The 25,307-nt window shown below is 35.3% G+C and overlaps 8 protein-coding genes across 8 annotated transcripts; 4 read left to right on the top strand and 4 right to left on the bottom strand.

The window, feature by feature from the left end:
• Window positions 1-347: 347 nt before the first annotated feature.
• RO3G_09247 (uncharacterized protein) lies at window positions 348-2,345 on the bottom strand (the record flags this gene model as incomplete). Its single annotated transcript, XM_067663832.1, has 4 exons — window positions 348-505; window positions 561-980; window positions 1,034-1,346; window positions 1,449-2,345. The coding sequence occupies 4 exons, from the start codon at window positions 2,343-2,345 to the stop codon at window positions 348-350; spliced, it is 1,788 nt and encodes a 595-aa protein (XP_067519933.1).
• A 387-nt stretch (window positions 2,346-2,732) lies between these two features.
• On the top strand, window positions 2,733-5,097 carry RO3G_09246 (uncharacterized protein; the record flags this gene model as incomplete). Its single annotated transcript, XM_067663831.1, has 10 exons — window positions 2,733-2,997; window positions 3,051-3,202; window positions 3,253-3,434; window positions 3,490-3,556; window positions 3,617-3,853; window positions 3,909-4,023; window positions 4,078-4,222; window positions 4,284-4,384; window positions 4,548-4,774; window positions 4,837-5,097. 10 exons carry the CDS (start codon window positions 2,733-2,735, stop codon window positions 5,095-5,097), a joined length of 1,752 nt encoding a protein of 583 aa, XP_067519932.1.
• Window positions 5,098-5,489: 392 nt separating this feature from the next.
• Window positions 5,490-6,933, bottom strand: RO3G_09245 (uncharacterized protein; the record flags this gene model as incomplete). Its single annotated transcript, XM_067663830.1, has 5 exons — window positions 5,490-6,083; window positions 6,138-6,469; window positions 6,525-6,653; window positions 6,711-6,832; window positions 6,899-6,933. The coding sequence occupies 5 exons, from the start codon at window positions 6,931-6,933 to the stop codon at window positions 5,490-5,492; spliced, it is 1,212 nt and encodes a 403-aa protein (XP_067519931.1).
• A 430-nt stretch (window positions 6,934-7,363) lies between these two features.
• RO3G_09244 (uncharacterized protein) lies at window positions 7,364-10,621 on the bottom strand (the record flags this gene model as incomplete). Its single annotated transcript, XM_067663829.1, has 3 exons — window positions 7,364-9,776; window positions 9,864-10,010; window positions 10,065-10,621. 3 exons carry the CDS (start codon window positions 10,619-10,621, stop codon window positions 7,364-7,366), a joined length of 3,117 nt encoding a protein of 1,038 aa, XP_067519930.1.
• A 3,907-nt stretch (window positions 10,622-14,528) lies between these two features.
• Window positions 14,529-15,525, bottom strand: RO3G_09243 (uncharacterized protein; the record flags this gene model as incomplete). The annotated part of the gene is made up of 3 exons (XM_067663828.1): window positions 14,529-14,633; window positions 14,694-15,078; window positions 15,155-15,525. 3 exons carry the CDS (start codon window positions 15,523-15,525, stop codon window positions 14,529-14,531), a joined length of 861 nt encoding a protein of 286 aa, XP_067519929.1.
• A 2,723-nt stretch (window positions 15,526-18,248) lies between these two features.
• On the top strand, window positions 18,249-18,866 carry RO3G_09242 (uncharacterized protein; the record flags this gene model as incomplete). Its single annotated transcript, XM_067663827.1, has 2 exons — window positions 18,249-18,263; window positions 18,312-18,866. 2 exons carry the CDS (start codon window positions 18,249-18,251, stop codon window positions 18,864-18,866), a joined length of 570 nt encoding a protein of 189 aa, XP_067519928.1.
• Window positions 18,867-19,517: 651 nt separating this feature from the next.
• RO3G_09241 (uncharacterized protein) lies at window positions 19,518-20,826 on the top strand (the record flags this gene model as incomplete). The annotated part of the gene is made up of 2 exons (XM_067663826.1): window positions 19,518-19,857; window positions 19,979-20,826. 2 exons carry the CDS (start codon window positions 19,518-19,520, stop codon window positions 20,824-20,826), a joined length of 1,188 nt encoding a protein of 395 aa, XP_067519927.1.
• A 1,476-nt stretch (window positions 20,827-22,302) lies between these two features.
• On the top strand, window positions 22,303-25,173 carry RO3G_09240 (uncharacterized protein; the record flags this gene model as incomplete). Its single annotated transcript, XM_067663825.1, has 8 exons — window positions 22,303-23,209; window positions 23,407-23,459; window positions 23,522-23,627; window positions 23,678-23,748; window positions 23,799-24,238; window positions 24,289-24,712; window positions 24,766-25,034; window positions 25,083-25,173. The coding sequence occupies 8 exons, from the start codon at window positions 22,303-22,305 to the stop codon at window positions 25,171-25,173; spliced, it is 2,361 nt and encodes a 786-aa protein (XP_067519926.1).
• Between the last annotated feature and the right edge of the window lie 134 nt (window positions 25,174-25,307).

Raw genomic sequence — 25,307 nt, 5'->3', positions numbered from 1 at the left:
AAAATTTCATAATTATAATACAAATCTAGTTGTAATTCATCTGAATTCAAAGTGAAGAACTGTAGCTGTCATTGTTAAAGTAATGATTATATCAATTACTGCTATAAATTCAAGTATAACAAATACAAAAATATACTTTCAATTCTAACATGCCTAAAAAAAAACAAAGAAGCTAGATTGATTTTAGTATTGATGATTTGAAAAAATCTACATAAATATCATTTAATAGTCCCATGTACTTGCTTAAATTTTAAATTCAAGCGTATGTCTTATTCTACATCGAGAAACATAAATAACAGGTCTTTTATTTCTATAAAAAAGGATACAAATGTAAGTAACCTATTTTTTTATCCTTTTGAAGCCCACTGATTGGTTGTGCTATAAAATGTAAACATCATAACAAAAACGCCAAAAGTAACCAGAGCCATATCAACCCAACGTATTATACCACGCGTACTTGAAAGGCGAATATGGAATAGTGGAGGAAAGATTAAACTTAATGGACCTATAAATAAAATAAAATATGAGCAACATACATTCCCTCCTTGACAGGAACTTACAGCAACATATGGATCCAATCAAACTAATGAATTTATCCAAGTCATTAGCACCTAACCATGCAATCAATGTTCCTACGATAACAATTGAGACACGTAGTGTGTTTTTTTGCCATTTAATAAATGTATTGTGTTTTCCGGTAAGATCTCCAAATAACGCATGTTCAATAATACGAATCGTAGGAAATAAGGTTAATGCATTTGAGAGCAAGACAGCAATAGCATAACCGAGTTGGATAGAATTAGGTAAAATGCCTGGTGGTAGGTTAAGTAAGGCGACTGTTTGAACATGTTGTCCAAAAGCAATATAACCAAGAGCACCGACAGAACATAAAGTGCAAGCAACTAGAAACATAACAAATGTAAGAACAAGCGGGAACTTTTCTGGCTTTTCCATTGAATCTCGAATAGGAATAATAAGACCTAAAAAAAATAGATCAGACATGGGAGTCAATAGCAGTACATCTGTAACGAACCAATTCCTTCATAAGAATAAACCGCAGTACCAATAAAGACGGCGTAATCAGCAGAATTGAATAGCCAGTGAATACCAGGCCCTGTATGAGGTGCATCATCCCAGGGAGAAAATATTTCAATGCCGTTATAGATCAATAATACAACTAATCCGGCAATGATAAGTACATCGGATAAGAGAGCTGTAGGAGATAATTTGGCAATATTTCGAATCAGAACTAACGGTGTCAACAGAATGATTAATAAGACAAATATCACACGGGGTGACAGATTTATTGCTCCAGAAGTCAAAGCTCGAACAGCTTCGATTACGTTCTGTACAATAAATATAGTTCCACCGCACATAAATCCCATCTATTTTTTGACAAAAGAATAAATTCCTGTCTATAAAAAAGATATATTATTCATTATATGTACCTGAGATATAGCAATTGAGAACAGCACAATGCGTCTCATCCAAGGTCCATATAACCGGCCTCCCATATCACCATAGCTTCCCGTATAGTGTTTTTTGCAGTCTAATAAAAGCAAAAAGCAATAAAGGGAAATAGCGCCCATAACCCACATGGCAAATAATGAAAATATCAGACCACCATTCGAAAATGCCTTCGGTAAAAACAAAATCCCACTACCAATAAAGGCCTTGAAGAGCAAAAAGACGGTTTTTGTCACGTTTGCTTTCTCTTGAACCTTCACTTTTGGCTTTTTCTTGTGTCTCGGTAGCAATAATCGACTCCTTTCTGATGTCTCGCTTTCTTCTGATTCAGAGTCTAAAAGATTTTCTCCTGCAAATTGATTGATGGCTGAAGTTATCGCCAAGTGTTCCAAAAAGTGTCTTGTCGGGCGCGGTGAATCATTAGAAGACTGAAAAAGACCGATCGTATATTCACGACGAGATTCTGTTGAACATACAGATTCGGGCCGAAATAATTCATGAAATGCTGGGTTTTCGCTTATATTTGTACCTTTACCTTCTTGCTGTGCTAATATTTGTTGCTGGTGAATGTGAAACCGTCTGAAGCCACCGGGCTTGTCTAAATGTTCAAACATGAGTTCCTCTTGGTTTTTGTCGTTGATGCATAGTGCCTCTGTAGACTTGGATCTCTGCATGGGTTGGTGCTGCTGAGCTATGCTATTGGCATGGTTGTAAATATCATGAGTAATGGCAGCTCCCGGTAAGTGATAAGGTACCATTATATCAGAAATAACACTGGAAGAAATGGCATCATTATTTTCTTCTGTCCCGTTTTCATGTACCAAGTGTTGCTGAACAATATTAGCAATTGTATCTTCTGGTATATCGTTTGAACTCATAAATAATAAATAAATAAAGCAATAAAATGCTTAAATAGAAAAAGGAAAAAGTGAGGCATAAACTTTAAAACAGAATGCAAATTTTAAACTATGCCTTTTTTGGCGGAATTGACAAGACATCTTATTTTCTCCTTTTTTTTTTAAAAAAAAAGGACAAAAAATAAAAATAAAAATAGAGTTCAAAGTAAGGTTATTGAGCTTATTGTAAAGAACTCAATACCTTTTATAGCTTAAGTTTATTAAACAAATACATGATTTTATAAGAAAACTTCCTGAAGTAAAGGAGTTTGGATGCATCACGTGACTTATACTATTTTCGTGTACATCAGAAAGCATTACTGTTGATTTTAGTTCTTTTTTTATTCAAATAATACTAATAAAAAAACTATGGAAGTTGATCCACTTGCTCAAGCAAACACTAATGAATCAACTGCCTTGAATTCTTCTTCATCCAGCATGACAACTACACCTGAGAACAATCTCGGTGATAGACCTAATGAAGAACAAGAACTTTATCCTATTGCCATTTTAGTAGATGAACTTAAAAATGAAGATGTTCAGTTACGTTTGAATGCCATTAGAAATCTGAGCACCATAGCTATGGCATTGGGACCTCAAAGGACGCGAGATGAGCTGATTCCTTTTCTTAGCGGTAAAACATAAACTTCCCCTTTTTTGATTCGCAATCTCTAAAAAAGAGTTTAGAAGGAATTGATGATGAAGATGAAGTGCTTTTGGCAGTAGCAGATGAACTTGGTCATTTTGCTGATTATGTTGGTGGGCCTGAATTTGTACACTACATCTTGGCTCCTTTAGAAAATCTTGCATCTGTAGAGGAAGTTCTTGTGAGAGACAAGGTACATCAAATATGTTTTCTTAAATGTTTGTATTAACTCTTTTGTACTAGGCTGTTGAGTCTATGAATATACTTGTCAAACTATTAAGCCCATTTCAAATTACAAACTATTTCCTTCCTTTGTTGAAGCGTCTTTCAAATGCAGAATGGTTTACTGGCCGTATATCTGCTTGTGGTCTTCATGCTGCAGGATATGCTAAATGTACAGCTGAACAACAAAGCGAATTAAGAACGTAAGTGGGAAAGAGAAAAAGTGAAAAGTGTATTATATTAACATTTCTTTATTAGTTCTTTTGCTCAACTTATTCAAGATGATACGCCTATGGTTAGAAGAGCAGCTGCTAAAGCACTTTCTGTAAGAATGATATTGTAGTAATGAGTATTTTCTTTATTTCTGACAATAATTTCTGCACAGAATTTTTCAAAAGAATTGACGCCCCAGCTTCTTGTTACTAGTATCTTACCCTTATTCTTAAAACTTACAACAGATGATCAAGATACTGTTCGATTATTGACTGTAGAGGATTTGGTACAAATTGCAAAGATACTTTCTCCTGAAGAATTTAGGCAGTGCCTGTTGCCTACACTTAAATCACTTGGACAAGATAAATCTTGGAGAGTTAGATACAACGTAGCATCTCATTTTACAGAGGTAACAAATACTATAAAAATGAAAAGGGAACAAGGAGAATAATGCTATACATTAGCTATGTGAAGCAACAGGAGAAGCCATTACAGCTGAAGAAAAATTGGTGTTATTTTTAAGTCTTATCAAGGATAGTGAAGGTGAAGTTAAAATATTATCTATTGGGCAAGCATCAGGTAAAAAAAAAAAAAAACTTTCGTTTTTATTTTATACTGAACTCTTTCTATTAGCATTCTCGAAAATGATTGAGAAAACCGTTGTAGTCGAAAAGATACTTCCATGTTTCAAAGAGTTGGTGACTGATACCAACCAGCATGTGAGAGCAGCTGTGGCTACAAATATAAGCGGATTTGCACCTATCTTGGGAAAAGACCGGTAAGAATGTGTTTGTTATATGTACAAATTTACACAAAATACTGAAATGCTGCTTGTATAGAACCATTGAATACCTTTTACCTCTCTTCCTTCAATTATTAAAAGATGATTTCCCTGATGTTCGACTTAATATCATTTCCAACTTGGAAGCAGTCAACCAAGGTAAACTATATACATATAATACATAGCAGAGAGAGACTCATGGTTTTTTAAGTCATTGGGGTCGAAAGTCTTTCCCAATCTCTTTTACCTGCTATTGTCGAATTAGCCGCGGACAAACAGTGGCGAGTGAGATTAGCAATCATAGAATATATTCCACTTCTAGCCTCACAATTAGGCATTGGCTTTTTTGATGATAAGCTTCTTAATCTCTGCTTATCTTGGCTGGGCGACGCTGTCTTCTCTATCCGTGATGCAGCTACAACCAACTTCAAGAAACTCGTTGATATTTTTGGTCATGATTGGGCAAAAGATACCATTTTACCAAGAATTACAGGAATGGCCCATCATGAAAACTATTTGTATCGTATGACAACCCTTTTTGCATTAACTGTGAGTTATATACATTTATGTACACATCAGTAAAAGGCAAACAGCTCATTTATTCATTATAGACAATGGCAGTTTCTCTTACACCAGAAATTATCAGGGATAAAGTTTTACCTACTGTTATTGGACTTGTAGAGGATCCTATTCCAAATGTTAGATTCAATGTAGCCAAGTCATTAGAGGTGTTGACGCCTATCTTGAAACAAAACCCTGATACAGCACAACTTGTGTCTACTAAAGTTAACGAAGCTTTACAAAAATTAAGTCAAGATTCAGATGTGGATGTTAAATGGTTTGCTGAAAAGGCCATTCTGTTAGGTATATAATAGATGCAATTACCGTACATTTTTTTATTCATCCTTTTTTCTTTCACCAGCACAAAGTGATTAATTCATAAACCGGTTATTTCAAGCCCCTTCCCAAAGATTAAGGGGTATTAATGCTTATTTCATTAAAACACTCCTTTTTAAAGCATACATTTTGTTTATGAATTTTCTTTATTTATCGTTATTTTGATATTATTGAAAAGCTTTTAGGAATCTAGCTTTAGAAATAAGTGATTCTGAGAAAAAGAAATCATTTATAAAGGTCATATATTTTTTATTGTTAATATGCACCGTAATAACGTGCACGGTAATCCTCGCTATTTTAAAAAAGGGGATACAATAAATATTCTTGTGATGACACCAAGCTTTTTTTTTTTTTTTTATTCTGCTCCTTACCTGCAAGTGATAATTCCATTATCATTGGGTGATGCAGCTACACATCGCACCAGATCATTATGCCCTGTTATTTTTTTCACTAATGCACCTGTTTGTGTATCCCAGCAGAATACACTTGTTGAGGCTTCATCACCAATAAAAACAAAGCCTTCATTGTATGAAAATGTAGGTTGCAGTATATGTGCTCTGTTTTCGTGTCCCTTATATTCCATAATAACATTGCCACTTGAAATTTCCCATAATCTCATGGTTGAATCCAAACCAGCTGTCAAGACGTACTTTTCATTCTTGCTGATTCTAACACTTGAGACTGCAGCTCCACTGTGGGCATTTTCAAATGCCTTGATGCATTGTGAAGATACGCTATCCCAAATACGTACTGAACCATCTAAAGAGGAAGTAGCAAAGATCTTTCCAGTCTTTGAATAGCGTATTTGAGAGATTGATCCCTGATGAACGTTGGCAGCACTTGAATTGGTGTAGCATTGAAGTGTTCGTACATCATAAATTCGAACTGCTGAATCTTTTGTGCCTGCTAATAAAAAGTCACCGGAAGGGTGAAAACTGATGGAATTGACAGGTGAAGCATCCTTCAGTTATAAAATAAGATTTTCTTTCAATGCCAATAAATAAACAAAGCTTACTTGTAGATATCTAAATGCTCGCTTGACTCCCGACTTTGATAAATCAAATAATTTGATACTTTGATCATTAGAACAACTTGCTAATACAATACCGTTGGGATGAAAGCTTAAATCATTCACAGCATCTGCATGGTCATATAATGTTCGAACTACTGGTTTGTCGCCAGAATCGCCAGTTCTATTTTGCATTTTGCTCACATCTAGTAATTTGAGCGATGCATCGTTAGATCCAGTAGCTGCAAATCTTCCATCATAACTAAAGCTGGCAATACGACAGGATCCTTTATGTTGTGTAAAGTAATTTTGAACAAATTCTGGAGCAGTCTTTGGTTCTATAAACATTTTTCAACATCTTTTCCTTATTTAAATTACGGTAAAAAAACTTACGAGCGTTTTGCATAGATTCCGCGTCGAATCCAGAAAGATAATTTGTATTGGTACCTGTTTCATCGGCCGCGGCACTGTCATGATCCATGCTTTTATTAGAAAATTCTCCATCGGACTCCTCTTCCTCCACTATTCATGTAAACGTATTGGTACTTTCTGAATTAAATAAAATATCTCCCAATTTACTTTTTTCTTTTGCTAATTGTAAAAGTTCTGATAATTTTGAGCTTGGCATTAAATCAGAAGAAGCTCCTGTAGCATTGGCTACACTTTGCGCGACAGCAGAATATCCATAGGCTACAAGCTGCCTATACAAAATATACGATTATTAAAAATAAAAAATTAAATTAAAAATTCTCAATGTATGCTTTTACCCAATAATAAGTGATAAAACTTCATTTTCTGTCATTTCTATAGAATTCATAGTTTATATTTGCAAGAAAGAAAGAAAAAAAGTCTTGTATATTTTTTGGTCAAAGCAGCGAAAAATTGACATCCGTGACGGCTTGTTCGATGCATGTCTTTAGTTAGTTCTGGGCTTTGTTCAAACTTAGAAAAAACTTTCAAATCGAGAGAACTCAAGCGCTCAAGTTCAACTTTTTAATTTTAGCTTCACAAGGGCATTTATTTTCATATTTTTGCCTTCTTTTTTTTTTTTTTTTACTTTAGAAATCTTAAGAAACACACCTGTTGTTTTATTTAAAAAATGTCCAACTTGTAATTGACAGCTTCGAACACACTTACTGCTCACAGTAAAAAAAAAAGAGTTATTTAAATATGTATCATGTTTTATTCCTAAAGTTATGAAATAAAAATGGTAAAAAGATAAATCAAGTTAATTATTTGGGGTTATAAAAGCCAACTGATTGCCAATGGCTCAAGTATTTCTTGAAGAGTATAGGGTCAATAGTAGGAGATTGGCCAAGGATAGGTGCGGTGTCGCATGTTTTCTTTGTCTGCCAGATTGGCATTTTGAATTCATTCTTGAAGCTGTCTTCATAAAAGGACATGAGACGGAATGCAGGGTTGGTATCGTCTTTTGAGAGAGTATTAACCCATTCGGCTGGATCTACTGTATCAAATTTCATACCATTGGATCTCATTGCTGTAAGGACATCATCCCAAGTAATAATACGAGGATTGACGATATGATAAATTGAGTTGTCTTCGTCTGCTGAAAGTTGGGATGAACGGATCATGATAGCAACAATAGCAGCAGCAGCATAATCAACAGAGACCCAATCAACATCAGTATCAAGCTTAGGCATCTTGTGCATCAGAGAGCCACCAGCAATAAACATGAGAGGGTACTGTTCAGAGGTATTCCAAACACCGTTCTTGGAGTCACCACAAACTTGACCAACACGTTCGACATAACAAGGAAAGTTCTTTTCTTTTGTAAGATAATTTAACAAGATCTCACAAACAAATTTAGAGTGAGCGTAACCCATAGGCATAGCAACGCGAGAGTTAAATGGAAGAGGCTTTTCTTCAATTTCAGGGCCTAAGCCAGCACTAGCACTGACACTGGAAATAAAGTGAACATGCATAGGATTGACTTGTCGATAGGCAAACTTGAGCAAGTTATAGAAGGGTGCAATACATTCTTTGTCATAGTGATCAATAGTCATGTTGAAGTCCAAGAGCCAAGCGCAATGTTGAACAATAGTAACTTCTTCCTTGAGTTGTTCATAGCGCTCCTTTGTGAAGCCAAGATAGGGTTCATTCAAACGCATAGGCAAGGCTTCAACGCGATCATTTTCCAATAAAGAGGAGTCAAGATGGCGAGATTCAAAGGCCTTTACCAAACGACTATACAAGTCAGACTCTTTACCACGGACTAAACAATAGACCTTTTTGACAGAGGCATCCTTTAACAGATCTCGCAAAATAAAGGCACCAAGAGAACCGGTAGCACCACTGAGCATAACAACCTTTTCCTTCTTTTCAATTTCGTATTCGTTCTTGGCTACTGGGAAATCATCTTTAGCTCGCTCGACATAAGTCTGAGCTAATTCTTGAGTTTGCTGATAACGTGTCTCGATGACTTGAGCAGGATCGACGTGGTTTTCAGACAATAAGGCTTCACGCATGGATGATATAGTAGGGTGCTGAAACAAGAAGTTCTGAGGGACATTACTAAAGGCCTTTGCAATAGCATTACGTAGTTGGATAGCTGTTAAGGAGTTAAGGCCCAGATCAAAAACAGATTTTGAGTGATCATTAAAGGCAGACTCGGACAAGCGTAAGACTTGGGCTGCGCTTTTAACCAAAAAGGACTCGGTCTGTTCAGGTGTCCAAGATGAGGAGTCAGTGTCAAGTGTATGATTGGGGCCTTCCAAAAAGTCCTTGTAGAGCTTTTCAACTACATCCTTGTACATGGCCTCTGCTTTCTTGCGCATAACAGTTCCTTTATCAGTAGAAGGCAAAGATTTGCTAAAAGGAAGAATCTTGACCATCTGAGGTAAGATGGTACTGTGGCTAGGACATTCCTTGTTAGCATCCTCTACAGCCTCATGGACGGCGGAAATGATTTCTTCAGGGCCATAGTTTATAGCATAGTCCAAATCAATTTCAATAAGAGCAGAGGTACATTGATAACCATGACCCAAGACGGCAACTTGCTTGACCATAGGACTTTGGCGAATGGCTGTTTCCATAGGTACAGGGTTTGTCTTTTCACCATTCTCCATAATCAATATATCATCGCGTCTACCCATATAGATGTAACAACCAGGCGCTTCCGGGTCCTCTCTGAATAAGTCATTACTATTAAAGCCACCATCAGGACGATTTGATACCCCAAGTGCTATAGCAGGGCTATTCGAAGAAAGATACAAATGTTTTAATCCATCATCTGTGTCTTCAAGAACAATGTATGGTTCTGAAGAGAAATTCCAAAGAGGACGAAGTGAATTCCAATTCTTGTTTTTAGGATCCAAGTCTGCACACATAGCAACATTCATCTCTGTAGAGCCATAGCCAGTACGAACATTGACATTATGTGCCTGAAACCATTCACCTGCTTCACGCTTAAGAGGAGCACCACCAAAGAGAATAAACTTGAGGCGCTGGACAGCAGAAAAGTCATTGTGTTCTTGCAAGTAAGGAATCATTTGTTCAAGAATGATAGGAGGAGCGGTCATGATAGTACATTTGTTGTGTCTCAAGGCAAAGTCAATTTCCTTTTGGGAAGGAGGAAGTCTTTCCAAGAAGATAGCACTTGCACCAACAAAAGCAGCAGAAGTTAAACTAAAGAACCCAAATAAGTGAAAACTACCAAAGGATTTCATGTTAGTTCGTTTTGTTTTGCTGCTCATGTAAAAAAAAAAAACTTACAGTGGTACACAAGAAAGCATTACATCATCTTTGTTCACAACATCCAAATGAGGATGTTTCTCTTTATAAAGCTGGTAAAAACCAGAGAGAATGAGCAAATATCTGTTACTGAGATAGATAGGCTTGGGGAAATTGGTAGATCCAGAGCTAAAGAAAAATGAATGTTAATTTTGCATAATGACGTGAAAATAGAAAATGTACCTGTGGATAATTAATGCAGGCTGATCAATATCTTTTTCAGTAAAGTTGAAGTCAAGGATTTCTTTGTAACGAGGGTTAAGAGGCTGATTCAGCATAGCTTCGATGTCAAATGGTTGAATCACAGTAACTTTAGCTCCATCTATTTTGGCAGCAGCACTTTGAGCAATAGACTCATATTTAGGCGTAGCAAAGATCACTTTAGATTGCGTCTTCTCCAACAAGTTAACAATGGCGGGTTCAGAGTTACGAGGAGATATCGCAAGAAAAATAATTCTTAGCTTCATCAAAGCCAACATGGTAAACATATAATCTACGTTGTGATCATTCATATAAGAAACGGCTTCAAATCCATTCTTCTTTTCAGCCCATTCACAAGCGAGGTTAGTAGTGATACGATCAACTTCAGAATACGTTAACGTCTTGAAAGTATTGTTTGAATAGTAGCGAACAAAGACCCTATCAGCATAAGTCTTGGATTGTACATTGATAAAGTTAACAAAAGACTTGTAATAGTATATAGCAGATTGATCTGATATAGAATTGATTGCAGAAGACATTTTGGATGATAATGAAGAATAAAAAAAAATACAGAAAAAACGACGCATATTTATACTCTTTTGCATCGCGTAAATTATTTTGCCCTCTCCCATCAGATCGCTGATGTTGCATGTCGTTTTGCATCGGAAAAACATTTAATGGGAAACATTGCAATGAATTTTTTATAAAAGAGGTATGTTACGCACGATCATCCATGTGTAACATCATTTTATCATATCCATTCTATCTAAGTCTCTTTTACGGTTAATCATTAGCTTTTGATTCAATTTCATAGCATAATGAAAGAGCTATTTCTTTTTTTTTTCTTGAATGTAAGTCAGAAAATTTCATTTCCTGTTATTGACACTGAAAAATGATTTTTCCTGATTATGTTTCGGATCTGAAATTAAAAAAATTCACCATTTTAAGTAAATTAACGGTTACAAATGCATTGTAAGATACCTTTAATTTTTTCAAGTATCTTTTCGTATGTATGTGCGCACTTGCTTTATAAAATAATATATTTATCAAGAGCTTTCAGTATGATCTGAATATTTGATTTACTTTTATAATAAAAACACACACACAGAGAGCAAGCACGTATTAATATCAATTCCGGAAGTATTTTCTATGAATAATTCGGATGAAAGATTTAGTTCATGTTTTACCCCCTTTTTGAATTACATTAGTTTATCCTTAATTATATCACATTATTTTCACAAATTACCCGTGCAATTTTTGAAAAAACATTAGCACAGTTTACACTTAAAGAATGATGTAAACTTGAAAGTAAAAAATGTGTGCAAAATAAAATTATCTATATAATCTTTGAAGTAGAATAGCTTACACAGTTTTAGGATTCTTTTTTTTTACATTTAAGATAAGTAGCTTTGTACATGAAGATAGAAGAAGGAATATTGTTGACAACCAAAAATAAAGATTCAGTTTTGGGCATGAGAGTTGATGACGAAGTTTATTCTGTCGAAAATATCATAAACTTCAATCAGTATCTAAACCTAAGGCCACTTGAAAAGATAGCGTAGTCAACGAATCAAGAAAAAAACTATCTGAGAAAGCCAATGCTCATGGTCATATAGTGAAGAAAGGTTGTAGAATTACAAATCTTTCAAGAATGAGGATAAGGAGCGCTTCTTTTTTTTTCTGAGAAAAATATAGATGTAAGCAAAGAGATGATACTTTTCAAAACTCCAGAAAATATAGCCCAAGTATTGATAGAAAAAAGAAGACAATGATCTAAAGGATACTATGAGAAAAAAGAGCAGCGGTTGACTTGTAGGTAGACTAGCGATTATATGGAAAAACATGAGCAGCTTTTAAAAGATCTCTTTGATATTAAACTTGAATTAATTTCAAATGAGATGATGGAGAGCTTATCAGTTCAGTTTGAAAATCTTTCCTTCCCTTAAACTGCTCTCAATTGTTCTATGATCAAAAGTACAAGGTTAGTGTGAAGAGAGTCTATTATAATGAATCAAGAGAAATAAACCTGCAGAAATCCAGAAGAGATACAAACAATCTCTCAAATAGAATAAAACTGGTCTCGGGTTGAAAAGCAACTTATCTTCATTAAAAAATCTGCTTTTCATGTCAATATGAAGCGCCTTGTTGCTTGATTGAAAAAAGAAATCATGTTATTACAACTGCGTCTAAACAAAGGCTAAAACAATTATCGTTCTGAGTGTCACTTCATCTTATCTTATAAGCCTAAAAATAATACGATCAACGGTATAAGTTTCTTCCAAAAAAAAAAAAAAAAAAAAAAAAAAAAAAAAAAAAAAAAAAAAAAAAAAAGGAAATAGCAGGGAGCAATAAAGCAATGGCAAATGACAAAAGTGAATCTGCCATAGGCCACTATTTCAACTCATCGCCAGTACTTTTGGTATTAGAGTCAGCATAGACAATCCAGAAGTCACTATATTATGATGGACGCTGCCCTTAACTATAAACATACAAATGTACGTACATAAGTTTGATAGCTGTTTTAATCGCGTATCCACATAGCATCTCTTGATTTTCGTACAATTCGTGCACTAACAAAGACGAATTTTATCTTGCAAATTCTCGAGGGAAGAAAAGGTAGATAAAAGAAATAAACAGTATTTTTTTATATATTGCTGTTTATTCCTCGACAATTAATAAATGAATGTGAACATCACGATATCACTGCTATTTGAATTCAAATGGATTGTTGTATATGCTCAAAGCTGAAATCCTTGTAGCCGCCAGTTTATGTGCTATCTAGATGCCATCAATGACGGTAAGATCAATAATAGGCTGATACAAAGAAATTGACTTCAAATTCTTAGGAAAGAGTATATGGAGGCCTAAGAAAATAGCAAAAAGGGATAACAGACAGTGAGCACGGATCCTTTTTGCTACTTATGATCAGCTGAGATTGCCATTAAGTAGAATGAAATAACTGTTTCTAGATCAATGGTTACCTGTTATTTGAAGAAACTTGGTTTTGACTCGCTCTTTGCAGCTCGTAATATGGTTCTTTACTAAATAACACGGAAGTCATATTCCGGCTTAATTTAAATGTATTTCCCATTCAAGTTAAATCAGAGTATAAATGCTTTAAATAATCTTTTATGTTCTTTATTATTTCTCATAACTAGTTACATTCATTTGACTTAGTATAAGTTATTTTGATATACATCCTGAAGCAATGACGCATAAAATCAATTTAAGAAACAGTTATAAACAATCCACTTTCATGACCAGGAACAGGAATTCATATCAAACTTTATTTATTTTTGATCTATAGCTATAATTAAAGCATCTTTAAAAAGGTTAAATTGAAATTTTATGAAAAGGATGTAAGTATCAAATATAATAATTTTAAGAATTATCTTTTTCACTCTCGTTAGATTTTGCAGCCTTTTGTTTTAACAATGAATTACACACTACAACAACATCTCCTATAAGAATAATTGTTGAAATCAACATGCCTCTATTCGAACACAACTAAAAACATTATTTCATTGTGTTCCTTGAATGTTGTTATTGCTCTTGCACCAATTCAATTCTCTTTCCTTATATCAAAATAAAATATATTCAATCTGCTCTTTGTATTCTTGGATGATCGAGCCTTTTTTTCAATTTTTACAGACCTCAACGCACTTTGCTTGATTTGCTTATTTGTTTGATAATCAAATGTTTAAATCAAAAGAGATTGTAGCTGTGCAATCCTAAGAGTCTTTTTAGAGCATACTCAAAAACGCTGTGATCACGCATACTATTCTCTTAATTAATATGTGACATTAACAGGTCACCTCAAGGATCAATGATTTACCATTTCAGTTACACATCCCACATTAACATGTTTGAAGGCATTCAAATTATATATTTAGCATAAAATTAATGAAAAAGGAAATGCCTGATTATATTTCCAAGTGTTATGAATCTATTCAACCTGTCTATTCAAAAAAGAAGGGCTGCTTCAGTTATAACAAAACTTTTAATATCGACCTTCACACCACGAAAATGTGTAAAAAGGATATTCTTTTTTCTTCTGCTTTAATGTATAGTCATTATCCGCCATATTTTTATGATTAAATAATAAGGTTAATTTTTTTGACTCTACAATCAACTAAAAATAGAAAAACTAATGTTCAGTTGTTTTTCCAGAGGAAAAACAGTTTTTACTTTTTGCTAAAAAAAGGATTAATTTTTGATCGACAGAAAATCCCAAAAAAGGTATTTTATTATTTGAATAAACATAAGGTTTCAAACGCAGTAAAAGAAATTTTTTTCATTAGCTTGTTTGAGAAGTTGAGACATTTTAAAGAATTGGTCTATGTGGAGGATAACGAAGTGAAAGAAGCAGAGGTGATTATAGTAAGAAGACATGCAAAAGCAGTTTATATTAATGAAATGAAGAGTATAGCAAACATCTTGTAATCTTTATATCTTTATTTTCTCTCTAATTATTGTTTTTGCTTCATCTGGCATGACTGAGGTTACCCAATTTTGATCATTCAAAAGGGAAATATCACCTTTTCCTAATTTCTATATACATATATTTGTTAGCTTTGAATCATTTCCCTCATCTTCTTTTCTTCGTTTTACCTCAAGTATCTCATTATAATGTGCTTCCTTTGATGTATATTCTCGTACAAAATACGGGTTACCAAATTCATGGTATAATCTTGTATCATTAATTCTAAATAAAACGTTATCTACTCTCATAAAAAACCGTTGTAGGACTAAAAAGCATGTTGGCATGACTCTTAATCGAACAGTTAACATTGCTGTGCCATTATCTGCCAATTCGTCTTCATAAAGTATATTTTCATCATAGAATAAAATAGGTTCGGGTCTCTTTAATCGATCGATGTCAATCATTGATGTTGGTGATGATTCAAAATCTGCTAAACAGGTACCTCTGTAGTCTGTTGTATAACTCCAATCATAAGGTTTGACAACGTCTTTAACATCTGTATGATTCATAGCACTGCAACAAGAAACAATCCCACCGTGTTCATGAATTAACTTTATATTTATAAAAGATCAGAAATAAAATTGTTTACCTTTTACGTGTCCATTCTTCTGCATAAGCTACTTTTAAATTCTCACTACTTGTTGAGCTCGTATCAACTCTAGATAGAGCATCATAAGCGTTAAGAGATATTTCAAAATCGCCTTTCTTTAGAGTAACACAGTTGTTGCCAAAAACCATTTCGGGAGGTGGCAAGCCGAAATCTTTTTGAAGCCTATAGGGATTAGATCTTAATAAACAAGCAAAGTTTCTAATTCTTAACACAAACTTTTCCATTTCTGTTGAATTACATATAGGTGCTTTTTTACTTGTTATTTTCCAATCATGAAAGGCAATTCCTTGTGTTAAACCTTCTCTTAATATTCCTTCCTTAATGTAAACAGGCTGTGCTGATGAAGACATGAAAGAAAAAAAAAATAACACTATACTCAATTTTCAAGCATTAACGGCGAGATTTAATCTCAGACCTTGGCACCTAAGAACCTATTTTTCTTGTAGACCACTGCTTCTCTTAAACAACTCAGCATTACGCTTCAAAACGTCTTTTAGACTGTGCGTTATGCTTAAAATGGGACAAAGACTTTGAATTGACTTTCTATTTATTTCGGGGAACTAGTATTTATTTGTCTTGTCTAGGCGATAAACGAAACCAGAGAAAGCTGTCTTTCACTGCATCACTACTATTTGAATTCAAAAAATCAAGGGATTTGATATCTGTCAGCTTCAACGTACTCGAGATTTTTCTACAAAAAGCTTACATAATATTCTGTCGATTATAGCACAAAAATCTTCCAACAAAAGAACGTCTCCATTCAATTGTGCTTCACTATTTTACTGATCCACGGTGCGTCTTATGGGGTAACGTCGAAATAGATAAACATTTTCTCTGGGGCCGCACCCACATACATCCGATTTGGAAGGATATAGCTTCAAATTCTTTTGGACAAACTTCTATCGCTCAGCTATGAATTCATCGAAAACTGGCGCCTTCCTGCCTTGACTATACTCCCGGATCTCAATAGAATTTCAAGAACTGATTGCGTGCACTGTGTTATCACTTTGGCAGACTCATTGAAAACATATTTGCGATACTCACCCGTTCTGGCCTGATGAAGTAGCTGCATGTGCTACATATACTCTTCGTCGTATTGCTAGAGAAAACCTTGCTATAGCCTAATTGACGATTTGTATTTTATTTTAATCGTATTGATAAACCTCCACCAGTGCACGAATTAACGGTACTTGAATAAATATTTGTTTTATAAAAAGAAAAACGTACTCAAGATTTCTGATTCAATGAATTAAGCTGATAACAGAGAAATACTTAAAATTTCACGGACAAGAGCACTTCGCGTTCCTTATAGACAATAATAATAAGTACTAAACCAGATATTATTTATTGTATAAATTAACATTGGCCATCTTGAGGAGGTTGAAGAACACCAGCTTTGACACCACCAATGTCATGACATCTTCTTATAAAAGCAAGATAACCAGTACAACCGGAAGTTGAGTAGGAACAGCCTGAACCACTTCCACTAGAACATGATAACTGAGTTTTCATGTATTCATAAGCTGCAGAACATTGCTATTGATTTCTCCATTGCCAGTAGCATTTTCCAGAAGCACCTGCAGGTCATTTGTAATTTAAAATACAGTTACTACCAGCAGCAGCGAGCATAAAGCAGCAGAAAAAGGCCAAAAGGTTCAAGACGAGCTTATACATAATTGATTTATAATTTTAAAGAAAAAAGTTTCTGAAGGGAGTATTTATACATGATTTGTACAGTGTTTGTTTTGGATCATCAATATTTGTCTGTAGACTGCCCTAAAAGAAAACCACATGAATAAAAAAGGAATAACAGATCTAGAGAGACGAAATCAGTCCGTTTTTTGGTTTTCTCACGATAACTCGCTGGGAATTAAACTTAGAGCTTCGTTTTGCTGACAACAAAATTTGCCTCTTTTTGCAACAAATTCGATAATACTTGTCGTGGAGATCACTTGTTAGTTTCCAACATGTTATAAGGATTTATAGTGAAAATAATGTATTTTTTTTTTTTTTTTTTTTTTTTTTTTTTTTCAATTTCGATTAGTATTTAGTATCGTGGCCCTTTCGCCGGATTACATCCCGAACTCGACGAGGTATGAAGTGAATAAGTTTTTACAGTACTCTGGGGTTGCTAGATCATACCAAAGTTTCGAAACCCGGTCAAAAAATGCTTGGTCTGTCTTGACTATGATCCATGCATTTTCAATTGGATTAAGGTCAGGAGAGCATGTTGGTCAATGCAGGAGCTTAACCTTGTTCTTTTGAAATCATTTTGAAGGGGCTGAAGCACTATGGATGCTTGCATTTTCTTGTTGAAAGACCACGTCACTGCATTGTAGACCATAACACATCAATGTCTCTTTGTATCCCTCCTCAAGTACTGATGCGTATAGCTCACCATTTATATTACTTTGTAGCCAGGACATGTAACCCCTTCCATGTATGGTTATGTAACTCCAGAGCATGATCCTGTCTCTTCTATAGATATGTTTCTTCTTGTAGTGATGATATCAATAAGATGTATTATCCTCTTTCCAAGCGTATTCTAAACCATTAAATCTTTTTTTTTGAATCTTTGACTCATCAGAAAAGATAGCTCGTTCCCAATCAGTCTTGGACGAGACTTTATGAGCCTTTGCGTTTAAAAGTACGAGCAATCTTTTTTGGATTGACCATTCGACATGTTTTTTTAATGCCAAAGGAAGTATCAGCTGCGCTTTTAGATAAGCCAAGTGTTGTGTCTCTAACTACTTTAGTTTCGTCCCTAGATGAGAGTAGACGAGGTCTATCTGCGCTATTTTTTGACTGCATCTTTTTTTTTTTTTTTTTTTTTTTTTTTTTTTTGAAATTCTTCAAATCATAGGCTTTCTGCAACCTACCTTTCTTTTGAATTACATCCCACGAAACGGAACGGTTTCATATATATATCCAATTTAGGCATATTTGTTGTCGTTCTTTGCAAAAGAAATGCAGAGAGAAGCTCTTGTGTCACACCAATATTTCCCTTGAGATTTTGGGCACATATAATGTCAATATTCGGAGAGACATTGCTAAAAAACCAAAAAACGAACTGATGTTGTCCCTTACTGTATACTCTTTCCGGGGACTTCTTTTCGCTTTCCATCACTTTCTATAGATTTTTGCCTTATTTGGAAAGGTATCCACAACGCTAGACCTGAACATGCCTATTGTAAAGCAGTTACAAGCAGAACTTGCTGCAGCGAAGGCCGAAATCAATCGACTACAACAACAAAATGCCTCCCTTCTTGAGCGGTTAGCTCAAGCACCATCCACCACTGTGCCTAAGCGCGTCCCTATTGCTACCGTTTCCCGCCCACCTGCTTCCCCTTCGTCACTGCAACTTAAGCCACCTACCAAACGTCCTCCACCTCCAGAGCTTGAATCTACTCCCCTCCAAAAAGCTTCCAAATCTAAATACGCTCCACCACTTCCCAGCCAAACGGCTGCTGCTCGCACTTTCAGTTCCCCTTTCACCAATCAAGATTTTAAATACCCTTATCTCCCTATACAACGCCGCCTTCCCATTCACCAAATACGTTCCTTACTTCGACGATTGAATATCAACAGCAATCGTGTCCTAGACATTCACTATCCCGACCGTCATCTTGTTGTCCTCCTCATCCATAACAACTGTGAAGCTGAAGTTCGCTCTCAATTAGAAAAAATTTGAAATCCCCATACATGATGATTACGATCCTCTGGATCCAAACAACCTTCGAAACCCTTACTATGACAACTTCGATCAAGATGAAAAGGAGTGTGCCGCATGGAGCGTCTTCACTTAACGCGTAATTCGTGCTATCCGTCGCCTCAAAGGCCCTGTTCAGCGCGCTGTTGCTCGCTTTTTCGTTGACAAAGGCATTATAACTAGCGTTGTACTTAGTGAGCTCTTTCCAGTCAAACAGACTTGAATTCTACTTTTATTTTATGATATGAGTTCCTTTCTTGTGGTCCATTTCCAAACAGTGATTTATTCACATGTTACTTCTTACTCCCCCTCTGTCCTCTTCTTTTTTTGCCCTTGCTCCCATAAGGGATTTTTTAGCTTCTTTCACGTCTCATTTGATCTGGCTTGGGCAATTATGGTGTCCTGAGACACCGTGTGCTCATTTAAGTCATTAAATAAAAGTATTATTTAAACGTATACTCTTTCCGGAAACTTTTTGCACATTTTCTGTGTAACATTTTACGCCAAGAGCAACTAACAGTTTGCAAATTACCATAAATAACCTTTGCCTAGTGATCAAAAAATCCTTGGCACGTCATAAATTTTATAAATCGCGTACGCTATCAGCATCTCTTCTGCAAACTATAGTTTAAAATGATCTCATTCGTACATGAAGACGGATTGGGAAACATGATGGATGATGGCGGAAAAGATGTCGTTATGATGGAAAGCGATAGTCATATGTTCCCTGTGGAGATGATCACCGATTATGACCAATACTTGGACATGAAACCTCCGGAACGAATGGTGGCCACTAAAGCTGAATTCGACGTAGAGAAACCGGAAGATCCCGCAGTACCAAACTGCAAATCCTATCGATCGTACAAAGATGGTGAAAAAGAGGAATTCTTTTTTTTTGGTGTACAAGAAAGGCATGTCAGTGCGTGCAGTGGCCCTGCAACTGCAAATCAAACTACGAACAGCGCAGTATTGGGTTCAGAAAGATCAAAAAGAATCAACATATCAGATCGTGAGAAATGTGGGTGGCGATAGATCACCAGGACGGCCACCAAAGCTAGTCGAAGAACACCAAAAATTCCTGGTTGATTTGATAGATGAAAAGCCATCACTTGTGCTGGACGAGATGATGGCAAATTTAACGGATCAGTTTGCAAACCTCGACATCAAGAAAAGTGCATTACACGATTTCATGACCAAAAAATGCAAGATTAGCCTGAAGAGAGCTCATTTTCAATTAGTCGAACGAAACAGTCCGGAAAAAAACGAAGATCGACATGCTTGGGTGACAAAGTGGCTTCAAACCGACATGGACTACTTGAGCAGTTGTGTGTTCGTAGATGAAGCAGCGTTCCACATCAACATGAAGCGTTCGTATGCTTGGTCTAAAAAAGGCTCTCGTGCAATTGTCAAGGTACCAAAAACCAGAGCGATAACAACAACCATGCTCGGTGCAATCTCCCCATTTGGTGTTGTGAGCGTATTGGTGCGACGTCCAAAGGCAATGACTCCATCCAAAAAGCGCAAGGCGACAGGCAGCAGAGCCGTCGATAAGACTACCGGTAAACGTGGAACTGTCACGGGCCACTACTTTAACTTCCTATCGAGCACAATGTATGTATTAGACAGGCACGAAATGTTCGAGGACAATTATATTGTAATGGATAATGCGCCTATCCACCAACACGAGGACATCCGCAAGTATATAGAAAACCGTGGATATCGGTGTGTATACCTCCCGCCTTATTCACCAGAACTGAATCCAATTGAGCAATTTTGGTCTGTTTGCAAAGGCAAACTCAAGAAAGAACAGCTTTTGGAAGAAGAGACCCTGACAACCAGGATTCAGATGGCTTGCAATCAGATTCTTATTGGAGATCTTCTAGGATTTTGCAAATATTCTACTGAAAAGTTTGATGAATGCTTGAATAAAACGCCAATTTAATACGAAATTCGTTTATGTTAAATGTAATGTCTTAGAGGAAGTGCTTGATATAAGGGAAAACAATGATAAAATTCAAAAGAAGTCCGGAAGTCCACAAGTTTAGTTAAAAATATATCACAACGGCGACACATAAGAGGTTCACAGCAGTAATTTGGCTAGTTCCAAGTATTTGTAGTTTGCGTTCAACGTGTTGATATGATTGCTTCAAGTATCACATCTAAAGCAAATCTGCTAGTACTTGACTACGGTTTGTTGCTATTGGTCATGATCATAGTCTTTGACATTGCTTTCGCTTACAAAATAAATCATTAAGAAACAGGAAAGGAGGGACAATTCCGAGAGACAGAGTTGCAAACTTTCCTTTTTTTTTTTTTTTTTTTTTTGCATATCCATAGAAATTGCTAATTGTGTCAAGTGGATACAATAAATTCCTGTTGATTCCTTTTCTGTCAATTCTATTTGACGTAAATTTTCATTGATTTTGTAGGTAAGCTGCTGTAATATTTTCAAATCATGTTAAGTTTACAAGAAATATAGAACCTGAGAGCAGCAATTTATAATGTTGAATATTCTATTTAGAGAATAATAGTTATTGATAAAACGTTACCTTTAGCGGATACATTCGTTATGATGTCCACTGCCTCATTTGGATGACTTGAACTTTTATCAAAAATTTCTATCTGTGTGTAGCATACAATTGAGGACTGCTTTTTACTCAAGTTTGTTCCTCACGCACCACAGCTATCTCTTTTCTCTCTGCCAATGTCTTTTCTTTCACCCATTTCATCGCCAAGCCGCCGAAGACGTTATGAAGCCTTAAAAGAGGCACCTTGGACAGTAGATAATTCAGATAGTCGTATTCTTCGCTTTGATGTAACTTTTAAAAGAGATCGATGCGGACAACAATTCTTACTTTCTACTTGTATAGTCAACACCAAAAAGTATATTAAAAGGCACATATACCCCATCAAGATATGAACACGAGTAAAGTAGTAAACAGGTTGACACAAGTAAAAGAGAAAAGTAATGTATTTTTTTGTAGACAGAGACAAGATCACCGACAACAAGTAAGGAGCCGAAGAGTAAGCTTTGCACCAGCAGCTAACCTAAGGTATTATAACAATGTGCATAGTAAGTAAAAGCAAATTTTAATAATTTGTAGATTGTTTAATCATGATGATACGATTGAATATACACTTAAAAGTGTTGATGATTTATTTGCACAACCAGAACCAGAATCAAGTAATGAATTATTAAACACACCTAAGCATTACAGCATGTAAAAAGAAGAAAAGAGCATCGTTTATTCCTTACTAAATGTTTATACGATCTAGTAACAGTTCATCACTATCCAAACTGTCTGGATCTCCATCGGATAGAAGAAAAAGGTATATACCTCTATTTAATTCTTATTTATCTGCTTAACTCAGTATATGGAACAGACGGCGCGATCTTTTTGGAACACCACCTGGAATTATGAGTAATGAAAGAAGTCATATTGGTGAGCATGTATCACTGGAGGAGGGTTCTGATGAAGAAGAAGAAGAGGAGAGTCATCTTGATATGACACATTTTTTGGCGGAATCCTATCAAAAAAATGCCAAAAATTTATTTGCTGAAGATGATGACAACGATCATGAGGATGAAGAAGAGATAAAAATGCGGAGCTTTCGAAATCCATTTAACGATGAAAGCACAATGAGAGATGCTGAAGGTTATTCGATATCAAACCATGAAGACGATTCACAGACGGACGACAAAAGTATGTTTGGAAGCAGCAGCATCAATGGGGAAAACGAGAAAAACGAAAAAGAAAGAGAAGAGGAAGATATGATTGTAGACTTTGAGCCAGAAGAGGATCCCTTGGATGATAATAATAACGGTATTTCGGAAAGGGATACTTTAAATATTGATGACATTGCTTTAAATGCTGATGATATTGCAGAAGCGGATTTCTTGAATAATGAAAGTATTGCAGAAAGGAATCCTTTGATTGATTATAATATTGAAGAGGAAAATGAGCAGCAATTAGCCACTACTAATATACACTTAGCAGCTGAAAATGTAAATAATAGAGAATCAGTATTTGAGGATGACGATGTAGATATGCAAATCACACAGGAAATTACTTACAATAAGCAACCATCACTTTCGCAAGACAGTGCTATGCAACTTACTCAAGAAGTAGTGTCACAAGAAATAACAAGGCTTCAGGAACCACAATATCTATCAGACACACACGCTAGCGTAATGATGCACACACAGGAAATAAACAATCAAACAGCAGAACAGTTGACAGCTGTTGGAGATGAGAGTGAGATGCAGATAACACAAGAAATTTCGATGGAGATCACGCAAGAGAGCTTCTATAGAACCTCCACAGGTAGATGTTGAATGATGTATTGCTTTAAATAATCTCATCTCTTACTTTCTGCAGTTGATAACATTGCCGCTTCTCCTTTACCGTCACTCAAAGATCATGATACATTTTCATCGAGTCCAAAAGCAACTAGAGGTGTGTTATTGTACATTTGAATATAAAAAAGAGATACACAGCTAAACTTCTTTTATAATGAACAGGACTCATGCAAAATGATTCGCCTCAGCCAAGGCTATATGAAGCCAATTCTGATGTAAGTTCAGCTATTCTTGTTTTTTTCTTCTTTTCTTTACTAAATACCTTATGTGTATATAGGATCCTGAACAAATTACATTAAAGGATTTTTTAGACATCTTTGGCATCACATTTTCAAAAGAAAAACCTTTAAACCACATAAAAAGAATAGTAGATTATAACCATGGTATGTTTTATATTCTTTTAAGATGTATTTGAATTAATTATTTAATATAGGACCAACTACAATTATTGAGCAAGTAACAGCAGCAACATTCACTTTACCACAACTAGAAACATATCAATCTGTAAAGTAATATATTAAATATATTCTGGTTTGTTACTAACTTACTATAAGATCATACAACAAATGGAAAGCTCCATTCAAACTAGCCATAAAGTAGCCCAGGAGATTGAAATAAGAGTAAACAAGAGTAATCCATCATTTTTCTTTGACTATTCCATAGCTGATGTTGAAACAAGGCATGAAAAGGAATCCGAATATCGACTTGCAAAACAACATGCAGAGAAAAAATCCCTTGAAAGGTGGTACGAGTGGTGGAGCAATGCCTTAAAAGAGCATTTGACCGTGCTTTATCAGCACAGGGACAGATTAAATCAAGATAAGCATACGTTGATCGCAGCAGAAAATCGATTGAGTGAACAGTTGCCAAAAATACTCGACCATCAAAAGAGGGTGTCTAAATTATATGCAGTTGCGCGTGAAAAAGAAAAAGAATACCACAGTTTTGATCACATTAAATTGTCAACAATAATCACTGAAATTGAGCAACAACGGTAACCAAGGCATACTATGAAGAAATCTTAATTGACATCTATTTTATTAGACTAACTATTGCATCATTCAAGGCAGATTTAGACAGATTAAAAAGAAAAAAATCCGAATTGTTAGAACAAACAGATCGACTAGAAAAACGTAAATCAGAATTATTAGACCTCATATTGGAAACGGAGAAAGTCATTGAGGCAAATCAAAAGGTGACGGAACAAGACTTAATAGAAGCTCAAAAGGAATATGAGAGATCATGTCTTATACAAGGCTGGAGATTGATGAAGGACGAAAAGAATATGACTGAATTGATGATTGGACAGGATGTGATGGTATCAATAGATCGTGAGAGATTAGCGCAAAAGATGGAAAATGCGGTCCGATTTGAATTATTGGCTAGTAAAGAGAAAGAGCTTGGTCAATTAAGTGAATTGAAGCGTGGGTTGTATACTGTGATAAATAACAAATGGGATATGAATGAGGTAAAGAAACAGGAGAAGGGAAATCGTGTACAAATATAATAATACATTATTAGATTACACAAGCTATTGTAATTTATTGGAATAGAGTCAAGATGATCGCTGATATCATAAGAAACACAAGGCTGCACTTTAGAATAAGAATTGATTTGATTAAAGCAGACAAGGATGAGAATTCAGGCATTCAATGCTGTATTAACGCATCAAGTGCTATAAACAAAACAATGATTACAGCCATTTTCAATATAAGAGTGAAAGATTTACTGAGTTTCCCATATATAGACTTATCATCCATTCACATTCAAGTTGATTATGGAGACCTTGAGTAAGTCTTGTTGATATGTTGTACTTTATTCCTTAATATCATTTTTAGGGCAAATGAATTAAAAGAACAATTCAAGAAAACTATAGGCGACAATGGGGCATTGGAGCTTGTTGATTCTATAAAGCATTTATTGCAATAAATTATTTTGTTTAATTGTATTTGCCCAATATGACATTCTGTTTAATGTAGCTTGATTATCTCTTTTATATAAAGCTTTGTCTTTCTCTGATCTCAACTTTAATGCTTCTATTCTTTGACAATGATAATCGCATA

The sequence above is a fragment of the Rhizopus delemar genome, genomic scaffold (genome assembly GCF_000149305.1).
Source record: "Rhizopus delemar RA 99-880 supercont3.7 genomic scaffold, whole genome shotgun sequence".
Lineage (NCBI taxonomy): Eukaryota > Fungi > Mucoromycota > Mucoromycetes > Mucorales > Rhizopodaceae > Rhizopus > Rhizopus delemar.
Note: the sequence above shows the minus strand (reverse complement) of the source record. Positions and strands in the feature narration are given on the sequence as shown.